The sequence below is a fragment of the Callorhinchus milii genome, unplaced genomic scaffold (genome assembly GCF_018977255.1).
Source record: "Callorhinchus milii isolate IMCB2004 unplaced genomic scaffold, IMCB_Cmil_1.0 Scaffold2, whole genome shotgun sequence".
In the NCBI taxonomy this organism is placed as follows: domain Eukaryota; kingdom Metazoa; phylum Chordata; class Chondrichthyes; order Chimaeriformes; family Callorhinchidae; genus Callorhinchus; species Callorhinchus milii.
In genome coordinates this window covers 123,221,915-123,245,129 of record NW_024704743.1, presented here as the reverse complement: position 1 = coordinate 123,245,129, position 23,215 = coordinate 123,221,915, and the positions used below count along the sequence as shown (strand labels likewise).

Sequence of the window (23,215 nt, the reverse complement as noted above, 5' to 3'; positions counted from 1 at the left end):
AATGCAGTCTCTTGCTGTGGCCTAAACAATGATCTACTAAGTTAGCATTATTGCTTTACCTTTGTATTCTGTGCCCTTCTGTTCAGCAAAGGAAAGAGGATCGGGTGAACTACAGAGAGCAACAAAGTCACACCATTGACTAGGCTGCAGCTAAAGTTCTCTGGGATGCTATCCTGTGTGAAGAGCGCTATATAAATGCACATTGTTGTTGCTGCTGCGTTCAGTTTTGGGCACCTCATTTGGAAGGACGTTCAGCCCTTGGAAGGTGGGGAAGGGGAGACAGAGAACAAGGAGATAAAGACTTTACAAATGTAATTTTGTGTTGTTGTAAAGTTAATGTCCACTTGGACAAGTATAAGCTGATTAAGGAAAGTAAGCGTGGATTTGCTTAACACACTTAGTAGATGGATGGGAGGGGGGAGGGAGAGTTCAGTGGATGTTGTTTACATGGATTTTAGAAGGTATTTGATAAAGTTCCACATAAGAGGTTGTGGCTAAAATGAAAGCACATAGGATTGGAGGCAATCTGCTTGGCATGGATGGAAAATGGGTTGGAGGCAGGAAACAGAATTGGGATAAAGGGGATAATTTAAGGGTTTTGGGACGCTGACCTGTGTGATGGGCGCTGTATAAATACAAGTTGGAAATTTCTGACTGACAAGCAATACCTGGTGATATTCCTCAGGGATCTGTTTTGGGCCTCAGCTTTTCACTGCATTAACAATCTGGATGAAGGTGCAGAAGGAATTCTATCCAAGTTTGCAGATGATATGAAGTTGGGAGGTGGGGTAAATTGGGAGGAGGCAGGGGAAATTTGCAGAGGGTCTAAAGGGAGATTAAGAGAATGGGTGGAATGATAGCAAATTGAGTCCAATGTGACAAAATGTGAGGTGGTTCATTTTGGACCTAAGAATATTGAGTTGGACTACATTCTTGACAGAGAAACACTTGGCAGGTTAATGAGCAAAAGGGATCTAGCTGTTCAGGTTCATCAATCTTTAAGACACATCGCACAGGTGCAGAAGGTAATCAAAAAGGCGAATGCAAGGGAGTGTTGTCACAGCTGTACACACGCTGGTCAGACCCCACGTGGAGTATTGTGTGAAGTTTGGGCACAAAGCTTTAGGAAGGATATATTGGCCTGAGAGAGTGTGCAGTGTGGAGTTACTGGAATGATTCCTGGTTGACAAGGGCCTAAATTATGATGAAAGGATGGAAACCTTGGATTGTATTCTCTCTCGAGTTCAGGAGTTTGAGGGCTGATCTGGTTGAGCTGTAAAAAAAATATTATTAAGGGATTTGGCAGGCTGAATAGTGAACTGTTTCCTCTGGCCAGAGAATCGAGCACAAGAGGCCATAGTCTTAAACTTGATGGTAATCTGTTTAGAAGTGAAAAATGAACATAAGAACATAAGAATTTGCTGGTGAAAGAAGACCGAGGTCCATCTAGTTTGCCTTCTACCATCCTGGCAGTCGCTTGACATCTTGTGTCCCAAACTGTATATATACTGTATCCCGAGATATTATTTCTTGCAGAAAGCTAATTAGTTCTTGAAACAAACAACACTTCCAGTTTCAACTGTGTCCCTAGGGAGCCTGTTCTATAAGTTTGCTATTCGCTCACTGAAGCAGTGTCTCCACAGAATTGTTCTGAATTTACCTCCCTTCAATCGCAGGCCGTGTCCTCTGGTTCTGTTATTCAGTACAAGAAAAAACAGCTTATCGCAGTCCACATTATGGAAACATTTTCCCTGCAGCGGGTGGTAGGAGTGTGGAGTTCACTCCCCCAGAGGGCGGGGAGGCTGAGTCAGTTCAAAAATTTAAAAGTCAAATAGATAATTGACGGATAGACAGGATTACGGGATATGGAGAGGGGGCGGGGAGGGGGAATTCATTTGTGGATTAACCACCATCTTAGAAACCGATAAACCTGAATGGCCTCCTGCTGTCCCTATGTACATCCCCGAAAGCCATTGGTGATTTTCACAATCCTTTCCAATTGTGCTGCCACTTTCAAGGACTTATGGACCTGAGCTCCCAGATTTTGTTGCTTCTTACAAGACATTGCCATTCAAGGTATAATCCTTTCCCTTATTTCTTCTACCAAAATGCATTACCTCGCATTTCCCTTCGTTAAACTTCATCTGCCACCAATCAGCCCATTGCAGTAACCGATGCGAAAGCGCGACACAAAAATATGTGAACGCTGAAATTAATTTCTTATTGAGTGTCCGTGAAGTGGCCGGGGGTGAGGTGGGTGGGGTGGGGTGGGGTGGGGGTTTACTTTGCTGCTTCGGGGAGAGGAGGAAACAGCAGAGGGATTATGCGGCTTGCGAGAGCAATCGCCTGGCAAGCGAGAGGACCCGGGTTCGATCCCTGGGCAGGGCAAAATGTTGAGCAAATTTCCTTACTCCACACGCCTCTGTTTACCTAACTGTAGGTAGGAACCCGGTTGTTAGTCGATTGGCGGATCAGGGATAATAATCCCTTCAAAACAAAAGTAAATTAAAAAATAATAATAATTTAGTCACTCAATTCATGAGTGTGTGGGACTCTGCTGTGTGCAATTGGCTCCTGCGTTTTGCTCACAAAATATACAGACAATTCACTTTACAGTATATTTTGTGAAGGGCTTTGAGACATCTCAAAGATGTGATAAGGCGCTAAATCAAATGCAAGGATTATTATTATTATTTCAGCCAATGCTGAGCTCAGTGTGGAGGAGGGCAGATGACCAAAGGAACAGTCAAAAAGGAAAATCTTGAGACGTGCCTTGAAGGAGGCAAGGGAGGGGGCGAGGCGAAGGGAATGTGGGATGGAGTTCCCGAGGGTGGGGGCAGAGAGGCTGAAGGCCCGACCACCGATGGTGGGGAGGGCCGGGCAGGGGACGGGGAGCAGGCCGGAGGGAGCGGACAGGTTGGTTGGTGACGGTTTTAATGGGTGGAAGCCTGTGTCCAGCTCTGGTCAGGTCACACTTGGAATATTCTATATCTGGGCTGAAAACCACAGGTACTGTTACTGGAACATTAGCTGGGGCCGCGGGAAAGCATTATTGATCGGTGCCATCAGTAACTCTGTCTCCGTGCCGAGATACGTCAGGGCTAAGTCAGCACATTTATTGCAGCTCATCTCACTTTCCATGAGTGAGGTTACATCAGAGGGTGAATGGGTGGGGGGAGGGAGGTTACACACAGCGCTGGGGGGGTGCAGCGAGAGAGAGCGAGGGTAGCTTGGAGGAAGGGAGACTGTTGCACTGGAGCTCTTGCAGCCTTGCCTACTCAGTAAAACTCTTGCCTCTGTGTTAGAAGGTTGTTGTGGGTTCGAGCCCCATATCGGGATGTAATCTCAGTCCAGGCTGACACTCCAGGGCAGTGTTGGGGAGGGAGATACTGCCATTTGGATGAGATGTTAAACTGAGGACCCATCTGTGCCTGTTTAGGTGACATTAAAGATCCCACAGCTCTGTTGGAATAGAGAAGGGACTTTCTCTCTCCCAGTGTTCTTACCAACAATCCCCAGATAAAATTGGTTATTCACTTCACGGGTGTTTGTGGTACATCGCTGTGTGCAAATTGGCTGCTATGTTCACCCACAAATACACAGTCACTACACTTCACAGTCTATCTTTTAAAGCACTTTACTAAATTTAAGGATGATTATTATTTTTATCATAAACTTGAAGTAAATATGACGGGTGAGCGATTCGAGCAGGAGACCGATTCAAGGTCACTAAAGCTATCGCAAATGGGGGGGGGAATGTAAATAAAATATAATAATATGATGCGTCATACTAAAATAATATAATACACAACACAATACTAATTTACATTTAGACAGCAGCATTCAGAGTTGGAAGAGGTGGGAGAGGTAGGGTGGGAGAAGGCTGTGGAGGGATTCAATGGTGAGAACAAAGCGTTGTTTGTTTCAAGAAAGAATTAGATACAGTTCTACCAGAAAACAATACCTGGTATTGCAGTATATAGTTTGGCACATGACATATCGAGTGGGTGCTTGGATGGCGGAAGGCGAACTTGGTTTTCTCTCGCCCAGCGAAGTCTTATGTTCTTATCTTCTCAACAAGAATCTTAAACTTGAGGATGGGAGCCAGTGGAGTATAATAATAATATTTATTAATATATTAATTGCTGCACCTTATCACAGTATCGCAGGCTGGCGCGCACGGAGCCGGGCTGGCGCGCACGGAGCCGGGCTGGCGCGCACGGAGCCGGGCTGACACACACTGAGCCGGGCTGACCCGCACCGAGCCTATAAAGAGAGGGAACTGAGAACACAGTGAGCCTCTAGGCAGCTACTTGTATTTATAATCCCGTTGTCTCGCCTGCTGTTAGACAGTGCTCAGAGGCGGATGAGCTCTGGGGAGACACCGCTCACCCTGGGACCTTACTCTCACGCAAAAAGAATGAGACGACTTAAGAGAGACGAGAACTGTTTGAGATGATTTGAGTTTTATTTCTGCCTATTGACTGCTGTCTCTCAGTCCCCTCTCCCTCAGAGAGTGCTGCCTGTGCTGGAATAACTGGAGTAGTAACCAGTTGCTGAGTTGATGGTGTGAGTCCAGGAGTCCTGGGAGGGAGCGTATCTGTTACCTCATTGTCTATGCCTCGAATCCCAGATCTTTAATTATTAAAGACGCTTTTAGCAGCTGGTGTTCCACAGGACGCCTCACTCTCTGTCTTCTCCGCTGACAGACTCGCAGTCTATGTGTGTCTCTATTGCTGCCCTGTCAGCTCCGCCAACCAGCTAGTGGCCCCTGTAACCTGAGAGCACTCAGTCCGCGCTCCAGCTTCCAATGGGTTTGGCTCTGAGCCCCAGGGAGGGGCTGCGGGGAGGTGGGGGCAGGCTCATTGTGCTTTAGGTCGAGCAGTGAAGCGGAGACCAGCTCAGTGAGGAGCGCTCTTCATGGAGAAGACCATGAGAATGGATGACTCGTCAGTGAGTGAGAAGGAGGAGGATAGTCGTCCCTCGGACATCACTGTGTTTGCGGAGAGCTGCACACTGCACGGCATCAGTCACATCTTCCTCCCCGGTGGGGTGACTGTGCGTCGCATGCTCTGGGCTTGTGCCTTCCTCATGTCTCTGAGCATCTTCCTGTACCAGGTGTACGACCGCATCACCTTTTACACCGAGTACCATCATGTCACCACCCTGGATGAGATGGATAGCCCCCTCATGACCTTCCCAGCCATCAGCTTCTGCAACTACAACCGTTTCCGCAAGACGCAGGTGACTAAGAACGACTTGTACTGGATGGGAGCTCTCCTGGGGGTTAAACCCCCCGATTACTCCAAGTTCCTGGAGACCATAGGTCAGAACTCGGACTTTTCCAAATTCTTCCCCACCCAGACGTTTGATATGAAGGGCTTCTTTGACCGGGCCGGCCACCAAGTGGAGACCATGCTGCTGGACTGTCGCTACCGGAGCCAGGAGTGCGGGGCAGAGAATTTCACCACCGTGAGTCAGCAGGGAGGCTGGGGGGTGGGGGGGTGGGGTGAGAGGCTTGAGGAGGCAGAGTCTGGTGGTTGGGGTGAAGTCTGATGTTGGGGGAGGCGGAGTCTGGTGGTGGCAGTGGAGTCTTGTGGCTGGGGTGGACTCTGATGGTGAGGAGGTGGAGTCTGGTGGTTGGGGTGGAGTCTGATGTTGGGGGAGGTGGAGTCTGGTGGTTGGGGTGGAGTCTGATGTTGGGGGAGGTGGAGTCTGGTGGTTGGGGTGGAGTCTGATGGTGGGGAAGGAGGAGTCTTGTGGTTGGGGTGGAGTCTGATGGTGGGGAGGTGGAGTCTGGTGGTTGGGGTGGAGTCTGGGACGCCACCCTGCGTCAAGGGCACTATATAAGTGCAAGTTGTTGTTGTTCCCCTCTGTTAATGGACATCATAAATCCTCTGTCCACTGGCACCGTCCTTATCCCTTTCCAAACAGCTGTCATCATATCCCTTCCAAAAAACCTTCCCTCAACTCATCCTTGTTCCCTAACTGCCGTCCCATCTCCAACCTGCCTTTCCTCTCCAAGGGAACAGAGTCATTGGATCCCAACTTCGCTCTTTCCTTTCCCAACATTCCCTGCACAAACCCCTCCAGTCTGGCTTCCATGCTGCTCACCGTACCGAGACATCCCTATTCAAATTCGTGAATGATATTCTCTCCAGCTGCGATCAGCTCTGCCTCCTCATCGTTCTCGACCTCTCCGCTGCCTTCGACAATGTCAACCATTCCATCCTTCTCCACCATCTTTTCTCACAGCTCCACCTTCACTGTTCTGTCCTTTTCTGGTTTCACTCTTATCTATCCCAGCACCTGACAGCTTCTCCTCCACCTCGCCCTCACGACATTATGTGTGGGGTACGACCGGGCTCTATCTTCTTTAATATCTATATGCTGCTGCTTGGCAATCTCATCGGCGAACACAAGTTAATTTCCACATGTGGAAATGGAGTAGAATCCTGTAGAGTAGTGGTTAGAGCACTCTCCTTGCAAGCGAGAGGACCTGGGTTTGATTCCCGGGCAGGATGAAACCTAAGGCAAGTTTCCTTACTCCACACGCCTCTGTTTACCTAGCTGTAACTAGGAACCCGCTTGTTAGTCAACTGGGGATCACTTTCCGGGGGTAATAATTGACAGTAGTCAGATTCAGTGTCTACCTGCAGAACCACATTACAAGCCACTGAAATCAACGAGATCCCTCTGTAGTTCTCGGTCTCACTAGGGTCACCCAACTTTGTGGATAGAAATCACAATAGCAACCTGGAACAATGATGGAGTGCGTGCCTCAGAGAGAGTCCTGTTGACCAGGGTTGTGAGGGCAGCTCCAAGAAGAGTTGGAGGTTCCTGACTTGGACCTGTCAGATCCTCCCCATTCTCCGCCTCTCATCTCCCCCCACTCCCTGAGCACCTTTCAGGGACTGAGCTATGCCGTCTGTACCTGCTGCCTTGCCAGTCGCAAGGTGCCACAGTGCAGAGTCCACCTTCTCCCAACAGATTGAGTTATTAAAGCCTTTAATCTGTTCTGCGCCTCCCACCACCCTCCATGCAGCTAGATCTCTCTTATGGCCTGTTGCATCAGATGCCAACTCTGCATAATGCGCTCTCCAGACCCCAAGGATACCTGTAGAACAACAGCAACATAGGAACAGGAGGAGGCCATTCACCCCTCGAGCCTGTTCCGCCATTCTATAAGATCCTGGCTGATCTTACCTGCCTTTGCCCATATCCCTTGATACCCTGACCTAACAAACATCTATTCATTTCAGTCTTGAACATTTGAATAGATCCAGCATCCTATGGACTTGTCCACACCGGGACAGGCTCAGTGGGGCCGTTCCAACCATGACCGTCAACAGACCAGCCAGTGGATGAAATATTTGGGATGATTCTTGTGTAGTTGTGCCCTTTTGTGGAGTGATGTAACTCATTGATCCCGCTTCATTTCTTCAATAACATTCCTGGATTTGTGCTGTGCTTCGTCATAAATTGCCTTTTCTGCAGGTTTAGCTTTTTTCTGAGGAAGATTCTAAAACTGCTTAAACAGCCCTCTGCTATCAGCTCCTTCCCTCTGGGTCCAGCTTCAGGTGGTTACCTTGACACGTCCAGCTTCAGGGATCAGTGGCTGGCAGGTAGCTTCAGTCTCGTTACATCCTCAGCTACAGAAGCCAAGAAAGTTACTGTTGTGGTTCCGGGGGCTATCTCCGGGGGCTATCTCCGGGGGCTCTCTCCGGGCTGGGGTTGGGGCTATCTCCGGGCTGGGGTTGGGGCTATTTCTGGGGCTACGATTATTATTGTTGGGGTTATTTCTAGCTGGTGCCATCACACATATCAAGGATAGGTATACTGTAAAGTGCAGCTATTGTGTATGTTGTAGGCAAACATACCGATTTTTGCACAGCATAGAACCATAGAAATTTACAATACAAAAGAAGGCCATTTAGCCCATGGTGTCTGTGCTGCTTTTGTGAGAGAAGAAGTACCTAAAGTACTCTCTGGGGTCTCCAAGCCTTGGCTCTTGCCAACCTGCCTAACAATGTCTATAATGTAATCAGGGTGTATCCCTCCTGGGAGAGAATGCACATTCTATTCCACATACAGGGATTCTCCATGTGTAGGTGGTTTACATAAGTGAACTCTAAGCATAGCTATAGTTACCCCATCACCTCCGGAATATCGTCAGATTACGGCACTACCTCACCCCTCACGCGGCTGAAACTCTGGTCCACGCCTTTATCACCTCAAGGCTGGACTATGGGAACTCTCTCCTCGTCGGCCTTCCCGGCCCTCCCTCCACACTGCAGGTCATTCAGAACTCTGCAGCTCGTGTACTGTCCCGCACCAGGCTTCGGGACCACATCACTCCCACCTCGCTCGCCTCCACTGGCTCCCCATCCCCCAGAGGATCAAATTCAAGATCCTCATCCTCACCTACAAGGCCATTCACGGCCTCGCTCCCTCCTACCTCTCCGACCTACGATTCCCCTACCTACCTGCCCGTACCCTCCGTTCCTCTGGCTCCGGTCTGCTCCACATCCCCCGCCCCAACCGCCCTACCATCGGTGGCCGGGCCTTCAGCCTCTCAGCCCCGAGGCTCTGGAACTCTATCCCCCAGTGCCTTCGCCGCCTCCTCCCTTTCCTCCTTCAAGGCCGGTCTCAAGACTTTTCTCTTTGACCGTGCCTTCAGCTCCCCTCTCGACTCTCTACCCCCTCCTCGCTCCCTCCCTTCCCTCCCCTCACCCTGACCATTCCCCCCTCCTCACTCCCTCCCCTCACCCTGATCATTTCCCCCCTCCTCGCTCCCTCCCTTCCCTCCCCTCACCATTTCCCCAATGCTCGGGTCCTGGCCCAACTGTACAGCGCCTTGGGACGTCCTCCCGATGTGAAAGGCGCTCTATAAATGGAATCTTGTTGTTGTTGTTGTTGATGTGTCAGACACCTGGGAAACAAACAAAGCAAGAGAGAGAGGGGAGAGAGTGGTAGAGAGTACAGAGGTTAGCAATGGGAACACACAGCAAGCCCCAGTTAGCTGAGCAGAGGGAGAGAGCAGATACAACAACTGTTTATATAGTGCCGTTCACACTGGGTAGTGTTTAATAATCCTTGCATTTGATACAGCATCTGATCATGTCTTCGAGACGTCTCAAAATGCTTCACAGGATAAACTGTAAAGTGAATTGACTGTATATTTGTGGGCGAAACTCGGCAGCCAATTGCGTCCAGCAGCGTCCCACAAACAGTCGTGGATTGATTGACCAAATCATTATTATATTTTTTTAAGGGTTCATTACCCCGGAAAAATGATCCGCTAATCGACTAAGAAGTGGGTTCCTACTTACTGCTAGGTAAACAGAGGCGTGTGGGGTAAGGAGACTTGCCCGGGAATCAAACCCAGGTCCCCTCATTTGCAAGGCGAGTGCTGTAACCATTAAGCTACAGGACTCCAAACACTTTTGTACTAAGGCAATCTAGGGAAGAGTTGGGAAGCTCACCGAGCAGGGAGTTAGCAAACCACACAGAGTTCCACACATCTCAGATACACATGGAAATCCCAGAGATACTGTCGATTTGTATGCAGGAAAATCTCACAAACACCCATAAAATAAAATAACACAGTGTGTTACTGGGTGTCTTACTGTACATTATATAACACACCATTATCTCTCCCTTCAAGTTGCTGAGACCCTCATTCATGTAATTATCCAGCATTCCCAGTCAGTGACAGCACGGGTTAGAGACACAGTAAAGCTCCTCTACACTGTCCATCCACACTCCCAGGTCAGGGTTAGAGACACAGTAAAGCTCCTCTACACTGTCCATCCACACTCCCAGGTCAGGGTTAGAGACACAGTAAAGCTCCTCTACACTGTGCGTCCACACTCCCAGGTCAGGGTTAGAGACACAGTAAAGCTCCTCTACACTGTGCGTCCACACTCCCAGGTCAGGGTTAGAGATACAGTAAAGCTCCTCTACACTGTCCATCCACACTCCCAGGTCAGGGTTAGAGACACAGTAAAGCTCCTCTACACTGTGCGTCCACACTCCCAGGTCTACGACACGCAGGTTAGAGACAGACATTGTTATATTGTATACTCATACGCACGCACGCTCACAATGATATGTTCATGTGAGCAAACACTGTGAAACGTGCACACAGCCTGAAGCAAGTCACTTTGATTTAACCTTTCTTCACCTTTGATCTAGTGTTTCCTGCTGTTCGATATTTTGTCTAGGATTACTGCTGATCTCTCAAGCTCAACCATCAATTGCTATTTATAAAGCTACCGGGCTGTCTCCCACGCTCATCACAGACAGACTCTAACCTTCAGCTCAACCAAGCAAAGTCACGAGGGGGTGAACCCCATGTGCCCGTCTCCCTAACACTGCCCCCACACCACTCTCCCGCTAATACTGAATCCCTCGCAACAGAACCGAACCAACACTGCCCCCACTAATACTGTCCCACAACACTGCCTCCCCAACAATGACTCCACAACACTGCCCCCCAACTCTGCCCCTCAATGCTGCCCCCCCAACGCTGCCCCCAACATTGCCCCCCCAACACTGCCCCCGCCTTTGAACACCTTACCCTCTACCACCCCTCCAGGCTTTCCTTCAAAATTCTCCTTGTTTACCGTCCCCCCAAGCTGTCCATGGAAATTTTTTTCCTTCCTCTCCCTCTCCACTGCCCTGGAGTCATCTGAACTCCTATACCTCTGGCCCTCACTGACCGATCTCCCCTCCTCACTCTCCTTTCTCTGCAACTCCCTCTCCTCCATTCTGGACTCCCTTGCCCCCCTCACCTCCTGAACTGCCTCATACTCCCGTACATCCCCTGGTACACCAGCCATCTCCGTTCCCTCAAGGCACAAGTGCGAGCTGCCGAACGCGCCTGGACCAAATACAAATTAACGGTCAATCGGCAGATTTGGCTTCAGCACACCAAGACCTACCGCTGCGCTCTTGCCTCCGCCAAATCCTCCTTCTACTCCAAGGTTATCTTGGAGGCAAAGGACAACCCCAGGCTTCTCTTTTCCACCACTAACCATCTCCTCCGTCCACCTTCCCATACCTCACCCATCCTCTCCTCAAACTCCAACTGCGAGGAGATGCTGGACTTCCTCGAATCTAAAATCGAGGGGATATGTTCAGCCACCTCAGCCCCCTCCACAGCCATCCCCACATCACCTCTCCCTTTTGACTCACCCCCCACCCATTCCCCTCCCATACTCCTTCGACCCTATCTCTTCCTCCTCCCTCACCATGACTGTCCGCAAACTCAACCCCACCACCTGCTCCCTCGATCCCATCCCCACCTCTCTCCTCGTCTCCCAGCTCCACCTTCTGGCCCCCCTCCTGTCCAATGTCATCAAAGTCTCCCTGTCCACCGGTTCAGTTCCCAACTCCCTAAAAATGACCGTCATCACCCCCATCCTGAAAAAGCTTTCCCTGGACCCATCCCACCTCTCCAGCTAATAACATTCTCAACATCTGTGATCAGGGCTCCCTCTGCCTTCTTGTCCTCCTCGACCTCTCTGCCGCCTTCGACACTGTCGACCACTCCATCCTCATACACCGCCTCTCCTCTTTACTTAATCTTCGCAGACCTGCGCTTGCCTGGTTCGATTCCTATCTCTCTGACTGCCTCTAACGGTTTCTCCTCCAGCCCCGCACTGTCACGTCTGGCATCCCCCAGGGCTCTGTCCTTAGCCCTCTCCTCTTTAATATCTACATGCTCCCCCTTGGTGACATCATCCGCAGACATGGGGTCAACTTCCACATGTATGCGGATGACACCCACATCTTTGAATCGTCTCAAAGCGCTTCACAGGATACACTGTAAAGTGAATCGACTATGTTTTGTCGGCGAAATGCGGAAGCCAATTTCACACAGCAGTGACCACAAGCAAATTGAGTGACCAAATTATTATTTTTTAAGGGATTGTTGTCCACGGAAAAGTGATCCGCTAATCGACTAACAAGCGGGTTCCTATTTACTGCTTGGCAAACAGAGGCCTGTGGAGTAAGGAAACTTGCCCAAGGTTTCGCCCTGCCGGTAATTGAACCCAGGCATCTCGCTTGCGAGGCGAGTGCTCTAACCACTGAGCTACAGGAATTCACATGCCGGAATACTGGATAATAGCATGGATGAGGGTCTCAGCAGTCTGAAGGGACAGGTAATGGCGTATTATATAATATACAGTAAGACACCCAGTAACACACTGTTATTTTATGTTATGGTTGTTTGTAAGATTTTCCTGTGTGCAAATAGATCTCAGAGATTGAAGTGAGCAATTTCTAATTTTTTTTGAAGGCATTATTACCCCCGGAAAAGCGATCCACCAATCGATCCAAAACTCTGCCGCCCTCATACTCAGCCATACTAACTCTGTACCCCCATCACACCAGTTCTAGCCAAGCTCCACTGGAGCCAAATAGATCGCTTTCAAGATCTTCATACTCATGTTCAAATCCCTTCATGTACCTCCCTACCTATCCGATCCACTTATCCCCCACTCCACCACCCACTGCCTCAAATGTAAAGTATCTCACATGGGGACAAAAAATCCAGGAAGGGATTATTATTTGAACGGAAGGAAAATAATATGTATGGAAAATGAAAAGGACCTGGAGATCCTGATTGACAATAAATCAAAGCTCTCCCAACAATGCTCAGTGGCAGTGAGCAAAGCAAACCAGATGTTGGGATGTATCAAAAGATCAATAGCAGCTGAAATAGTGGGGTAAGCCCATAGGCTCTGGAACTCCATCCCCCAGTGCCTTCGCCGCCTCCTCCCTTTTCTCCTTCAAGGTCGGTCTCAAGACCTTTCTCTTCGACCGTGCCTTCAGCTCCCCTCTCGACTCTCTACCCCCTCCTCGCTCCCTCCCATCCCTCCCCTCACCCTGACCATTTCCCCCCTACTCGGGTCCCGACCCAACTGTCCAGCGCCTTGGGACGTCCTCCCGACGTGAAAGGCGCTCTATAAATGAAATCTTGTTGTTGCTGTTGTAATCCTGCCACTGTCTTTAAGACTCTAAAGCGGCAAACAATATAGATCACGACAGGCTGTTTCATCTTGTCCAAAATAGTGAAACCAGAGGCCACGGCCTGCGATTGAAGGGGATAAATTCAGAACAAATCTATGCAAACGCTATTTCAGTGAGCGAATAGTGACCCTGTAGACCAGGCTCCCGGGGAGACGGTTGAAGCAGGAAATGTTGATTCTTTCAAACAGATTAGATAGTTTTCTTTTAGGAAATAACATTATGGGATACAGTACATTTGGGACATATGTTCATGCGACCGCCAAGAAGGTGGAAGGTGAACTGGATACTCCTTAGCCTTTTTTTGTCTAGCATTTCTTATGTTCTTATGTTATGTTTTCTTCCTAACACTGTACTGGAGCATTAATCTAGTTTAAGTCCAAGCTTAGGTTTGTGAACTGAAGCATTGTTAATTGCGCTCACTCTTGTTAATTTACTGCTGTCTGCTAGGCTCTTAGCTAAATGATTTCATTCTTTCTGTTAAATAAATCTATTTGTTCCTCAATTCTTTTTGGCTCATCAGTAAAATGATGCTTTGCTTATCAGTGTCTGAAAGAGCCTGAGAACGCCAACGCTAGCTACATCATGGTAATTGTGACAAGGTATAAGTCAGTGGGTGGAACTATGGCACAAGTAGTTTATGGTTACAAAGTGCAAGGTAATATACTTTGTGTGCAACAGTGAATGAGAAATAGGCTCTAAATAGGAAAGCTTTGGGGAGAGTGGAAACTGATCAGAGGATGTACATCATTAAATACAATACAACAACAACAACAAATGACATTTGTGTAGCTCCTTTCACGTCAGGAGGACGGTCCAAGGTGCTGGTTAGTCAGGGATCCGCAGTGAGCTGTTGGCTGGGATCAGGAGGTGTGGAGGGTAGGGAGGGTAGGGGTAGGAGGGTGACCGAAGGCATGGTCGCAGAGGAGGGTCTTGAAGGAGGCAAGGGAGGGGGCGAGATGAAGGGACTGTGGGATGGAGTTCCAGAGGGTGGGGGTAGAGAGGCTGAAGGCCAATACATTTACTGTGTTGTGCGGGTGCTGTGACTGGGTGACAACCAGATTGGAGGAGCTCAGCATGACTGCCTGGTGAAAGTCACCAATGTCCTTCTCCCTGGAGAAAACGCAGTCACTGGGAACACTTAGCAGGTCAGACAGCATCTATGGAGAGAGGAAAGTGAGTTAACGTTTCAGGTCGATGACCTTTCGTCAGAACTCAGTGTGTCTTTCGCTCTGTCTGTGCCCAGGGCTCTTCCTGTCTCCTCTTTCTCTTTGATATCTCTGCCACCTTTGACACTGTTGATCACACTATCCTTACGCACCGCCACTCCTGTCAGTTCCACTTTCATGGTTCTGTCCTCTCGGGGCTTCACTTTCACCTTTCCCAATGTCTTCACTTTGTCTCTTCCAACGGCTTCTCCTCCGGCCCCTGCACTGTCAGATGTGACGTTCCTCAGCTCCATCCTCATAACCCCTTCAAAATAATAGCAATAATAATAACAACAATTCCGTGGCTCCAACCCCCGCGGCTGTCCCCGGGGCGCGATCGGGCTATGTGTGGGGGGGTTCGGCCCCCGGGACCCCCACACGCGCACAGTCACTACACTCGACGGCAGGTGTCCCTACTCATTGAGACCCTCCCCTGCAACTCCTTCCCCTCACGCAGCAACACCACCCCCCCCCCCCCCCCAGATGACACCATCTCCATCATGGCAATGACGTGGCTATCATCATCTCCAGGTCTCTATCGGCCTATCCCCTTACTCCTCTGCTTTCCGCTCCTTCAAACACCTTGCGCCATATCACCCCTTTAACTTGCATAAATTCTCAGCATTAACCTCCCCCCCCAAACCTGCTAACATGTTCCTTTCTGATGTCTTCTCCCCTCTATCTTTCCTCAGCCTCTTCTTTCAATGGCTCCTCATCTTAGGCGACTTCAACCTTCACTTGACCCCTGCCTGACCATCTCCGCCGACTTCCTCTCCCTTCACCCTCCCTCTTTCTCCACAGTATCCCCCCACCACCCACATCCATGGCCACACCTGAGGCCTTTCCATCTCAGATGTCACCATCAGTGACAAAGCCATCAACTCCCAGAACTCCTCCATCCTCCTTTCTGTCAACAAACCCACCACCATCTCTATCTGCTCCTGTAAGAAAAAGATGCCCCACTCTTGGCAAAACAGTCATCTCCATCTCCTCAAATCTCAAAAACATGCTGGTGAACACATGTGACCAGCACTGACAGCATCACCATCCATGGATGCACACTCCACCTCACTGATCCAGTCTGGAACCTTGTCATCTTATTTGACCCTCAACCATCCTTTCTACCCCACATTTGTGCCATGACCTGTTCTGCCTTCCCCCACTTCCGCAACATCACCCGGCTCTGCCACTGTACCTCCCACCAGATTTCTGAAATGCTCACCCACGCTTTCATTACATCTAGGCTCGACTATGCCAACTCCCTGCTTGCCAACTTCCCAACTCTTCCCTGCACTAAGCTTCCGGAGCCAATCATCCCCCACCCTCGCCCAGCTTCACGGCTCCCCCACAGGATTGAGTTCAAGATTCTTGTCCTCACCTTTAAAGCCCCCATATTCTTGCTCCTCCCTATCTCTGCAAAACTTGGTCAGAGATGGCCTTATCTGTGATGGGTAGTGACGAGGTTGAGAGACTGGCCACGGTTGTGGGGTGGGGGAGTTCAAGTGGAGGGTGAGGTTTAGAGAGGAGTGGAGGGCAGCAAAATCAGAGCTAATGGAGCAGGAGCAGTTGTTTTTTTTTGAAGGGGGTAAAATCCTTAAAAAAAAATGGTCACTCAATCCACAACTATTTGTGGGACACTGCTGTGCGCAATTGGCTGCCATGTTTTCGTCCACAAAATATAGTCAATTCACTTTGCAGTATATTCTGTGGAGCGCTTTGAGATGTCTCAATGAGGTGATAAGGCGCTATATTAACTACGAGGATTATTATTTGATTATGATGAACCTTTCCATACCAGTTCCTGTGCTGCCTACAGTGCTGAGACTGCCCTAGTCAAAGTACCAGTGCTCCAGGACCACGTGCCACCTCCCATAAAAGGCGCTATATAAATGCAAGTTGTTCTTCTTACCAATGACATTTGGTCTGTGGTGTGTGCTGCGCTGAAGCCAGACTGGAGACACTCGAGTACAGAGTGGAGGGCGAGGCGTAAAGAAATTTGATTTGCAACAACGCATTCCAGAGCTTTAGCAACAAACGGCAAGTTAGGAAGGGCCGGGGTAGTTTGTCAGGTTTAATGGGATCGAGGGTGGGTGTTTTGAGTGATGAGAGCGGTCTTGAGGGGAAGTGGGACAGAGCCTGAGGAGCGGGACTTGTTGACTGGGTTATTCATATAGTGTCCCTCACGTAGGGTAGTATCCCCAAGCGCTTGACAGTGGTGAAGTCTGACCCCAGGTCAGGGGGCGGTGACCATAAGCACAATCAGAAAGGAAGGTCTTTAAGTGGGACGTGAAAATGGGAGGGAGGGGGCAAGGCAGAGGATTGAGGGAGAGCGTTCCAGAGTTTTGGGGCGTAGTGGCTGAAGGCACCTCCACCGTTGGTGGAACAGAGGGGACGAGGGACAAACAGGAAGCCGGAGCCAGCCGAGCGGAGGCAGCGGGTGGTGGAGTGGGGGGTAAACCAGGTCGGTTAATTTGGGAGGTGTGAGGGCATGAAGGGATTTGAAAACAAGTGAGAGGATCTGAAGTCGATACTTTCAGTGATTGGGAGCAGGTGGAGCCTGGCAAGGGCTGGTGTGATGGGGGTGCAGAGTTTTGTGCGGGTGAGTATCTGGGCGGCAGAGTTTTGAGTTAATTGAATTTTGCGTATGGTGGAGTTGGGGAGACCAGTGAGGAGGGCATTGGAACATCAGGGGGCAGAGGAGGGGCAGCTGAGTGACCAGAAGCTGGGTGGGGAGGGTGTCGAGGTAGTAGGTGGTGGGCTTCATATGGGTGATGATGGTTGAGAGGGAAGAGGGAGAGATGGGGCAACAGAGTGTAAGGTGGGGGCAGAAAGGGCAGGGAAATGGGACTGAAGGGATTGCCTTGAGGGAACGACACAGATTCAATGGTCTGAATGACCACCTGTGCCGTAAATTCCTATGCTTCTCTCGCTCTCTGTCTCTCTCTTTCCCTGCCTCTCTCTGTCCCCCTGACACACATTCTCTCTCTGTCACTTTCTTGCTCTCTGACAGCAATTAGAATGTCTCCGCCTACCTGACTCGATTGGGAAATATCGAGTGTGCGAGGTGGAGCTAGACAGGGTCTGAACCTGAATCACAGTCCCAGACAACAGAGAGTGCCAGAACAGGCGACAGAGCCGCAGAGAGAGGACAGAGCCGCAGAGAGAGGACAGAGCCGCAGAGAGAGGACAGAGCCGCAGAGAGAGGAGAGCGTGACAAAGAGAGGAGAGGGCGACAGAGACAGGAGAGAAAGAGGGGCAAGAGGGGAAAGAGTGAGACAGAGGACAGAGAGGGACAGAGAAGAGTGTGATAGAGAGGGGTGAAAGGGGGGAAAGAGGAGACAGAGGGAAGTCAGATTCACAGTCTCTTATTCTCTGGGAGATCCAGAGAAACTCCGACCAGACTGAATGGCTTCCCACTGTTCGTGTTCCCATCCCTCCCGGAGTGTCAGCCCCAGTGACCGGCAGCCTCACATCCCGAGTGAGCTTTGTGTGTTGTTCGGTGGGACTCTGAGCAGCGCCTCGTGGGATGCCACCAGATCCCGACACCAGGGCTCCGTGGGCAGGACAAGGCCAACGCTGGTGGAGATCACCATGGACTTTATGAAGAGATCAAAGCTTCACGGCATCAAATATATTTTCACCCGTCGGGCAACCACACACCGTCGCATGCTGTGGGTCTTGACATTCCTGGTGTCAGTCTGCCTCTTCCTGATATGGTCCTTGAATCGGGTCAATTACCTTCTGTCCCATCCCATGTTGACCAAGGTGCATATGATGTGGCCACAGATACTGACCTACCCCGCAGTCACTCTGTGTAACCAGAACTTCCTACGTCATAACAAGATGACCAGTAAAGATCGTGAATCCCTGGGGCGGTGGCTGGACCTGTCCCCTGCTCCGCGGCCAGCTTCCCGAAGGCGACGGCTAAGCTCACACCAATACTTCCCACCCACCGACCAAGAGGTCAACACCACCGAGCTGGTGGACAGGCTGAGCCATCAGATACAGGATATGCTCCTGGCTTGTAGGTTCCAGGGACAAATCTGTGCAGCCCACAACTTCACCTCTGTGAGTCCGTCTTCCTCTCCCCTCCCCTTCTCCCCTCCTCTCCTTCCGCCTCCTCTTCCCTCCTCTCCCCTCCTCTCCTATGGTGTTGACACATAGTGTATCCATGTGTGAGTCTACAGTGAATGCTGGCAGGTTCACAGCCCCAATCCTGTGATTCTCCCATTTACACCCAGCATCTAGTGAGGTTGCACTATTAGCAGCTCCAGCTGCTGGCTCCGTCCTTCACAGGTCCTCAACATCCTGACCCGGATCGGAAATCTCATCCCAGGATCTGTGCCTGGGTCACAGACATTTCCCAGAATAGTGCAGGGCAATCAATGCTGCTGCTCTCACCTCAGACATACTTCACCTTACTGCAAACAAACTTACCCTGAGCGGGATTGGAGATATTGGGCTGGTTGTTGAGGCTTTGCAGTAGTGACTGAATGTTAGGTAGAGCAATGTCAGCCTGGCGCAGTGGTAGGGCTCTCGCCTCTGAAAGTTATGGGTTCAAATACCATGTCGGGACTTGGAAATACACAGTCTAAGATGATATTCCAATGCAGTGCGGGGGAGTGTTGCAATGTCAGAGGTGCCGTCCTTTGGATGAGACATTAGACCGAGGTCCTGTCTGCCTGTTCAGCTGGATGTTGAAGATCCCATGGCATTATTCGAAAAGAGAAGGGTGTTTGTCTCTCTCAGTGTCCTGGCCAAAAATCCCTCAGATAAAATTGGTCACTCAATCCACGAATGTTTGCTGCTGTGCACCATTGGCTGTCGCATTTCAGGCACAAAATACACAGTCAGTGTATCCTGTGAGGTGCTTTGAGACATCTTCACAACGAGATAAGGCATTCTATCAAATGCAAGGATTATTATTATTATTATTACGATGCTTGTCAGTGCTTGTCATATATGTGGTTTGGGGTGCAATGAGTTGGATGGTGAGTGGTTTCTGTAGATGTACTAGTGAGGGTTGGGTTGAGTTTCAGTGCTTTGGGACATTCTCCCGATGTGAAAGGTGCTCTATAAATTTATTTTTGTTGTTGTTGTATAAACTGAACTTTTCTTTCTGCCTCAGCAAAGTAATCGCATATTCTGTTGATATCCCACACCCTTAATCTTCTCTTGTTCATTCCTCATCTCCACAGATTTTTACACGTAACGGGAAATGCTACACATTCAACTCAGGACTGGATGGGAACCCACTGCTCACCACTCTGAAGGGTGGCACTGGGAATGGCCTGGAAATAATGCTGGACATCCAACAGGACGAGTACCTCCCAGTGTGGGATAAAACTGGTAACAATAACACAATTACATGTGTATAGAACCTTTCATGTCGGGAGGATGTCCCAAGGCGCTGGACAATCAATATTTCATACTCGAGCTGGGGGTCGGGATTGGGAAGGTTGGAGGGTAGGGGGGAAGGAGGGTGATTGAAGGCACGGTCAAAGAGATGGGCCTTGAAGGAAACAAGGGAGGGGGCGAGGCGGAGGGACTGCGGAATAGAGTTCCAGCGGTTGGGGGCAGAGAGCTGAAGACCCACAGCCAATGGTGGGGCGGGCGAGGAAGGGAACGTGAAGCAGGCCAGAGCTTGCTGAGCGGAGGCAGTGGTCAGGTTAGTAGGGGTTTAGGAGATTGCGGAGGTAGGGGGGAGCAAGACCATGGAGGGCTTTGAAGGTGAGGACCAGGATCTTGAACTGTATCCTCTGTGTGATGGGAAGCCAGTGGAGTTGGGCGAGGATGGGGGTGATAGGGTCACGGAGCCCGGTGCGGGAGAGAACACGGGCTGCAGATCTCTGTCCCCGCTGGAGCCAATGCTATCGGGGCCAATCCCATACAACCAATCTCAAAGGGAAAATCCCCAAAAACTAATCCCGGGCAACAACAAATAAGACTCTATATCAAATGCAAGGATTCAAGAGCCAATCCCAGACAAATGCCAAAGAGCTAATCCCACAAAACTAATCCCAAAACAATTCCCAGAGTCAATCCCAGCCAATTCACAAATAATGTCCCACAACAATGTTGACTTATGACGTCCTCCCAACATGAAAGGCGCTAAACAAATGTAATTTTGCATTCTATTAACCTGAATTTTAACCTGGGGATTGTTGGAGAAGAGAAACTCCCTTCTCTTTTTCAAACCGTGGCATGGGATCTTTACCTCAACAAACCTCACCTGCCATCATCCCAATCCTCACCTACCTCGCTGGCTCTGAACAGATAGCCTTCAAGATCCTCTCCCTCACTGGCAAATCCCTTCAAGCCACAGCACTCCCCTACCTCCTCATGTGTACCCTTGTGCTCCAGGACACTACCTGATTGAAGGGCGTGGTATAAATGCACAATCATAGAATCATACAGCACAGAAAGAGGCCATTCGGCCCATTGCGTCTGTGCCATCTCCTAAAAGAGCAATCCAACTCAATCCCACTGGCCCGCTTTCTCTCCACAGCCCAGCAATCCTGTCCTCCCCAAATGCCCATCTACTTCTCTCTTAAAAGTTGTTATTGAATCGGCATCCACTACCCTTTCAGGTAATGCATTCCAGATCCCAACACCAACAACAAAATTAGCCTTATAGAGCGTATTTCACGTTGGGAGGATATCCCAAGGCGCTGGACAGTCAGGGGTCAGGACCTGAGCATGGGGGAGGGATGGAGTAGGGGTGAGGGAAGGCAGAGAGGTGGGAGCGAACAACTTGCTGGGTGAAATTTTTTTTCCTAACCTCCCCTCTGTTTCTTTTAACAACTATCTTAAATCGGTGTCCTCGGGTTACTGACCCACATACCAGTGGAAACAGTTTTTCCCCATTCAACCTGTCAAATCCTCTCATGATCTTGAAAATCTCTATTAAATCTCCTCTTAATCTTCTCTGCTCGAGGGAGAATAATCCTAGTTTTGCTAACCTCTCCTCATAACTAAGGTCCTTCATTCCTGGTACCATCCTGGTAAACCTCCTTTGCACCCTCTCCAATGCCCAAACATCTTTCCTAAAGTGCGGTGCCCAGAACTGAACAGAGAGTCTCCAACTGAGGCCTAACAGCATTTTATAAATATTCAACATAACCTCCTGACTTGTGTATTCTATGCCCCTATTTATAAAGCCTCGTATCCCGTATGCTTTTTTAACAGCTTTATCTACCTGTCCGGCCACCTTCAGAGATTTGCTTATGTGGACCCCCAGGTCTCTGTTCATTTGTCCCCTTTAAGATTGTCCCAAAGCTTATACCGCGTCTCCTCATTCTTCCTACCAAAATGCAACACTTTGCATTTCTCCACATTAATCTCATCTTCCACGTTTCTGCCCATTTTACCAATCTGTCTAAGTCCTCTTGGAGTCTGGTGCTATCCTCCTCACCATTAACTACTTTTCCTGGCTTCATGTCATCTCCAAATTTGGAAATTGTGCTCCTTATATCCAGGTCCAGATCATTAATATAGATCAGAAAGAGCAGTGGTCCAATACTGACCCCTGAGGGACTCCATTACACACCTCCCTCCAGTCAGAAAAGCAACTGTTTACTACCACTCTCTGCTTTCTGTCTCCCAGCCAGTTCTGGATCCATGTTGCCACAGTCCCTTTAATACCGTGGGCTTCTATTTTGTTTATAAGTCTCTTATGTGGCACTTTGTGAAATGCCTTTACAAAATCCAGATAAAATACGTCTACTGCACTACCTTCATCCACCCTCTCAGTCACTTCATCAAAAATTCTATTAGGTTAGTCAGACACGATCTGCCTTTAACAAATCCGTGTTGACTGTTCTTTATTAAACCATATTTTCCTAAGTGAGAATTTATATTGTCCCGGATTATAGTCTCCAGAAGTTTCCCTCCTACTGATGTTAGGCTGATTGGCTGTAGTTCTCAGGTTTATCCTTCTGCCCGTTTTTGTACAGAGGAGTAACATTTGCAACCTTCCAGTCCTCTGGCACCACTCCAGTGTCCAAAGAGGATTGAAAGATTGTGGCCAGAGCCTCCGCTGTTTCCACCCTTGTTTCCCTCAGTAACCTCGGATGCTTCCCGTCCGGACCGGGTGCCTTATCTACGTTGAGCACCGACAGCCTTTTTAGTACCTCCTCTCTGTTGATTTTTATCATATCCAATTTCTGTTCACACGCCTATGATATTGTGGCATTGGTTGCATTGTCTTCTTTTGTAAAGACAGTTGCAAAGTACTTACTTCGTACATCAGCCATGTCCTCTGCCTCAACAAGATTTCAACTTGGGTCCCTAATTGGACCCACACTACCTTTGACTAACCTTTTGCTCTTGATATGCTTATAAAATACTTTAGGGTTCCCTTTTATGTTTCCTGCTAATCTTTTCTCGTACAATCTCTTCGCCTTCCTTTTTTCCTTTTCACTTCTCCTCTGTATTTCCTATATTCTATTTAATTATCCTGTGTGTTTTGGACCTGACATTTGTCATAAGCCTCCTTTTTCTGTGTTATTTGAATCCCAATTTCCTTGGTCATCCAGAGAGGTTTGGCTGCTCTACCTTTCCCCTTTGTGGGAATGTATTTGCTCTGTCCTGAACTATCTCCTCCTTGAAGGCTTCCCATTGATCGGTTGCTGTCTTACCTGCCACTCTCTCTTTCCAATCTATCTTGGCCACGTCCCTTTTTAGCTCACTGAAATTATCCTGCTTCCAGTTGAGGGTCTTTCCCTTTGATTGATTGTTGTCCTTTTCCATAACTATTCTAAACCTAATGATACTGCGATCACTGTTATCCAGATGCTCTCCTCCTGAAACCTGCTCCACTTGCCCCACTTCATTTCCCAGAACTAAATCCAGCACCGCTTCCTTCCTCATTGGGCTGGAAACACGCTGATCCAGAAGGTTCTCCTGCAGACATTTCAGGGATTCCTCCCCTTCCTTGCCCTTTACACTGTGCGTTTCCTCGTCTATGT

The 23,215-nt window shown here is 49.3% G+C and overlaps 1 protein-coding gene across 2 annotated transcripts in view; it reads left to right on the top strand.

Moving 5' to 3' along the window:
* asic1c (acid-sensing (proton-gated) ion channel 1c) overlaps nucleotides 1-23,215 on the top strand; it is a gene marked incomplete at its 3' end in the record, with an annotated part of 29,517 nt that overhangs the window by 2,082 nt on the left and 4,220 nt on the right. The window contains 2 exon segments of one of the 2 annotated variants that reach the window (XM_042331949.1): nucleotides 4,843-5,472; nucleotides 19,445-19,595. In XM_042331949.1, the coding sequence (XP_042187883.1) occupies nucleotides 4,921-5,472; nucleotides 19,445-19,595 (703 nt within the window). 2 annotated transcript variants of the gene reach the window in all.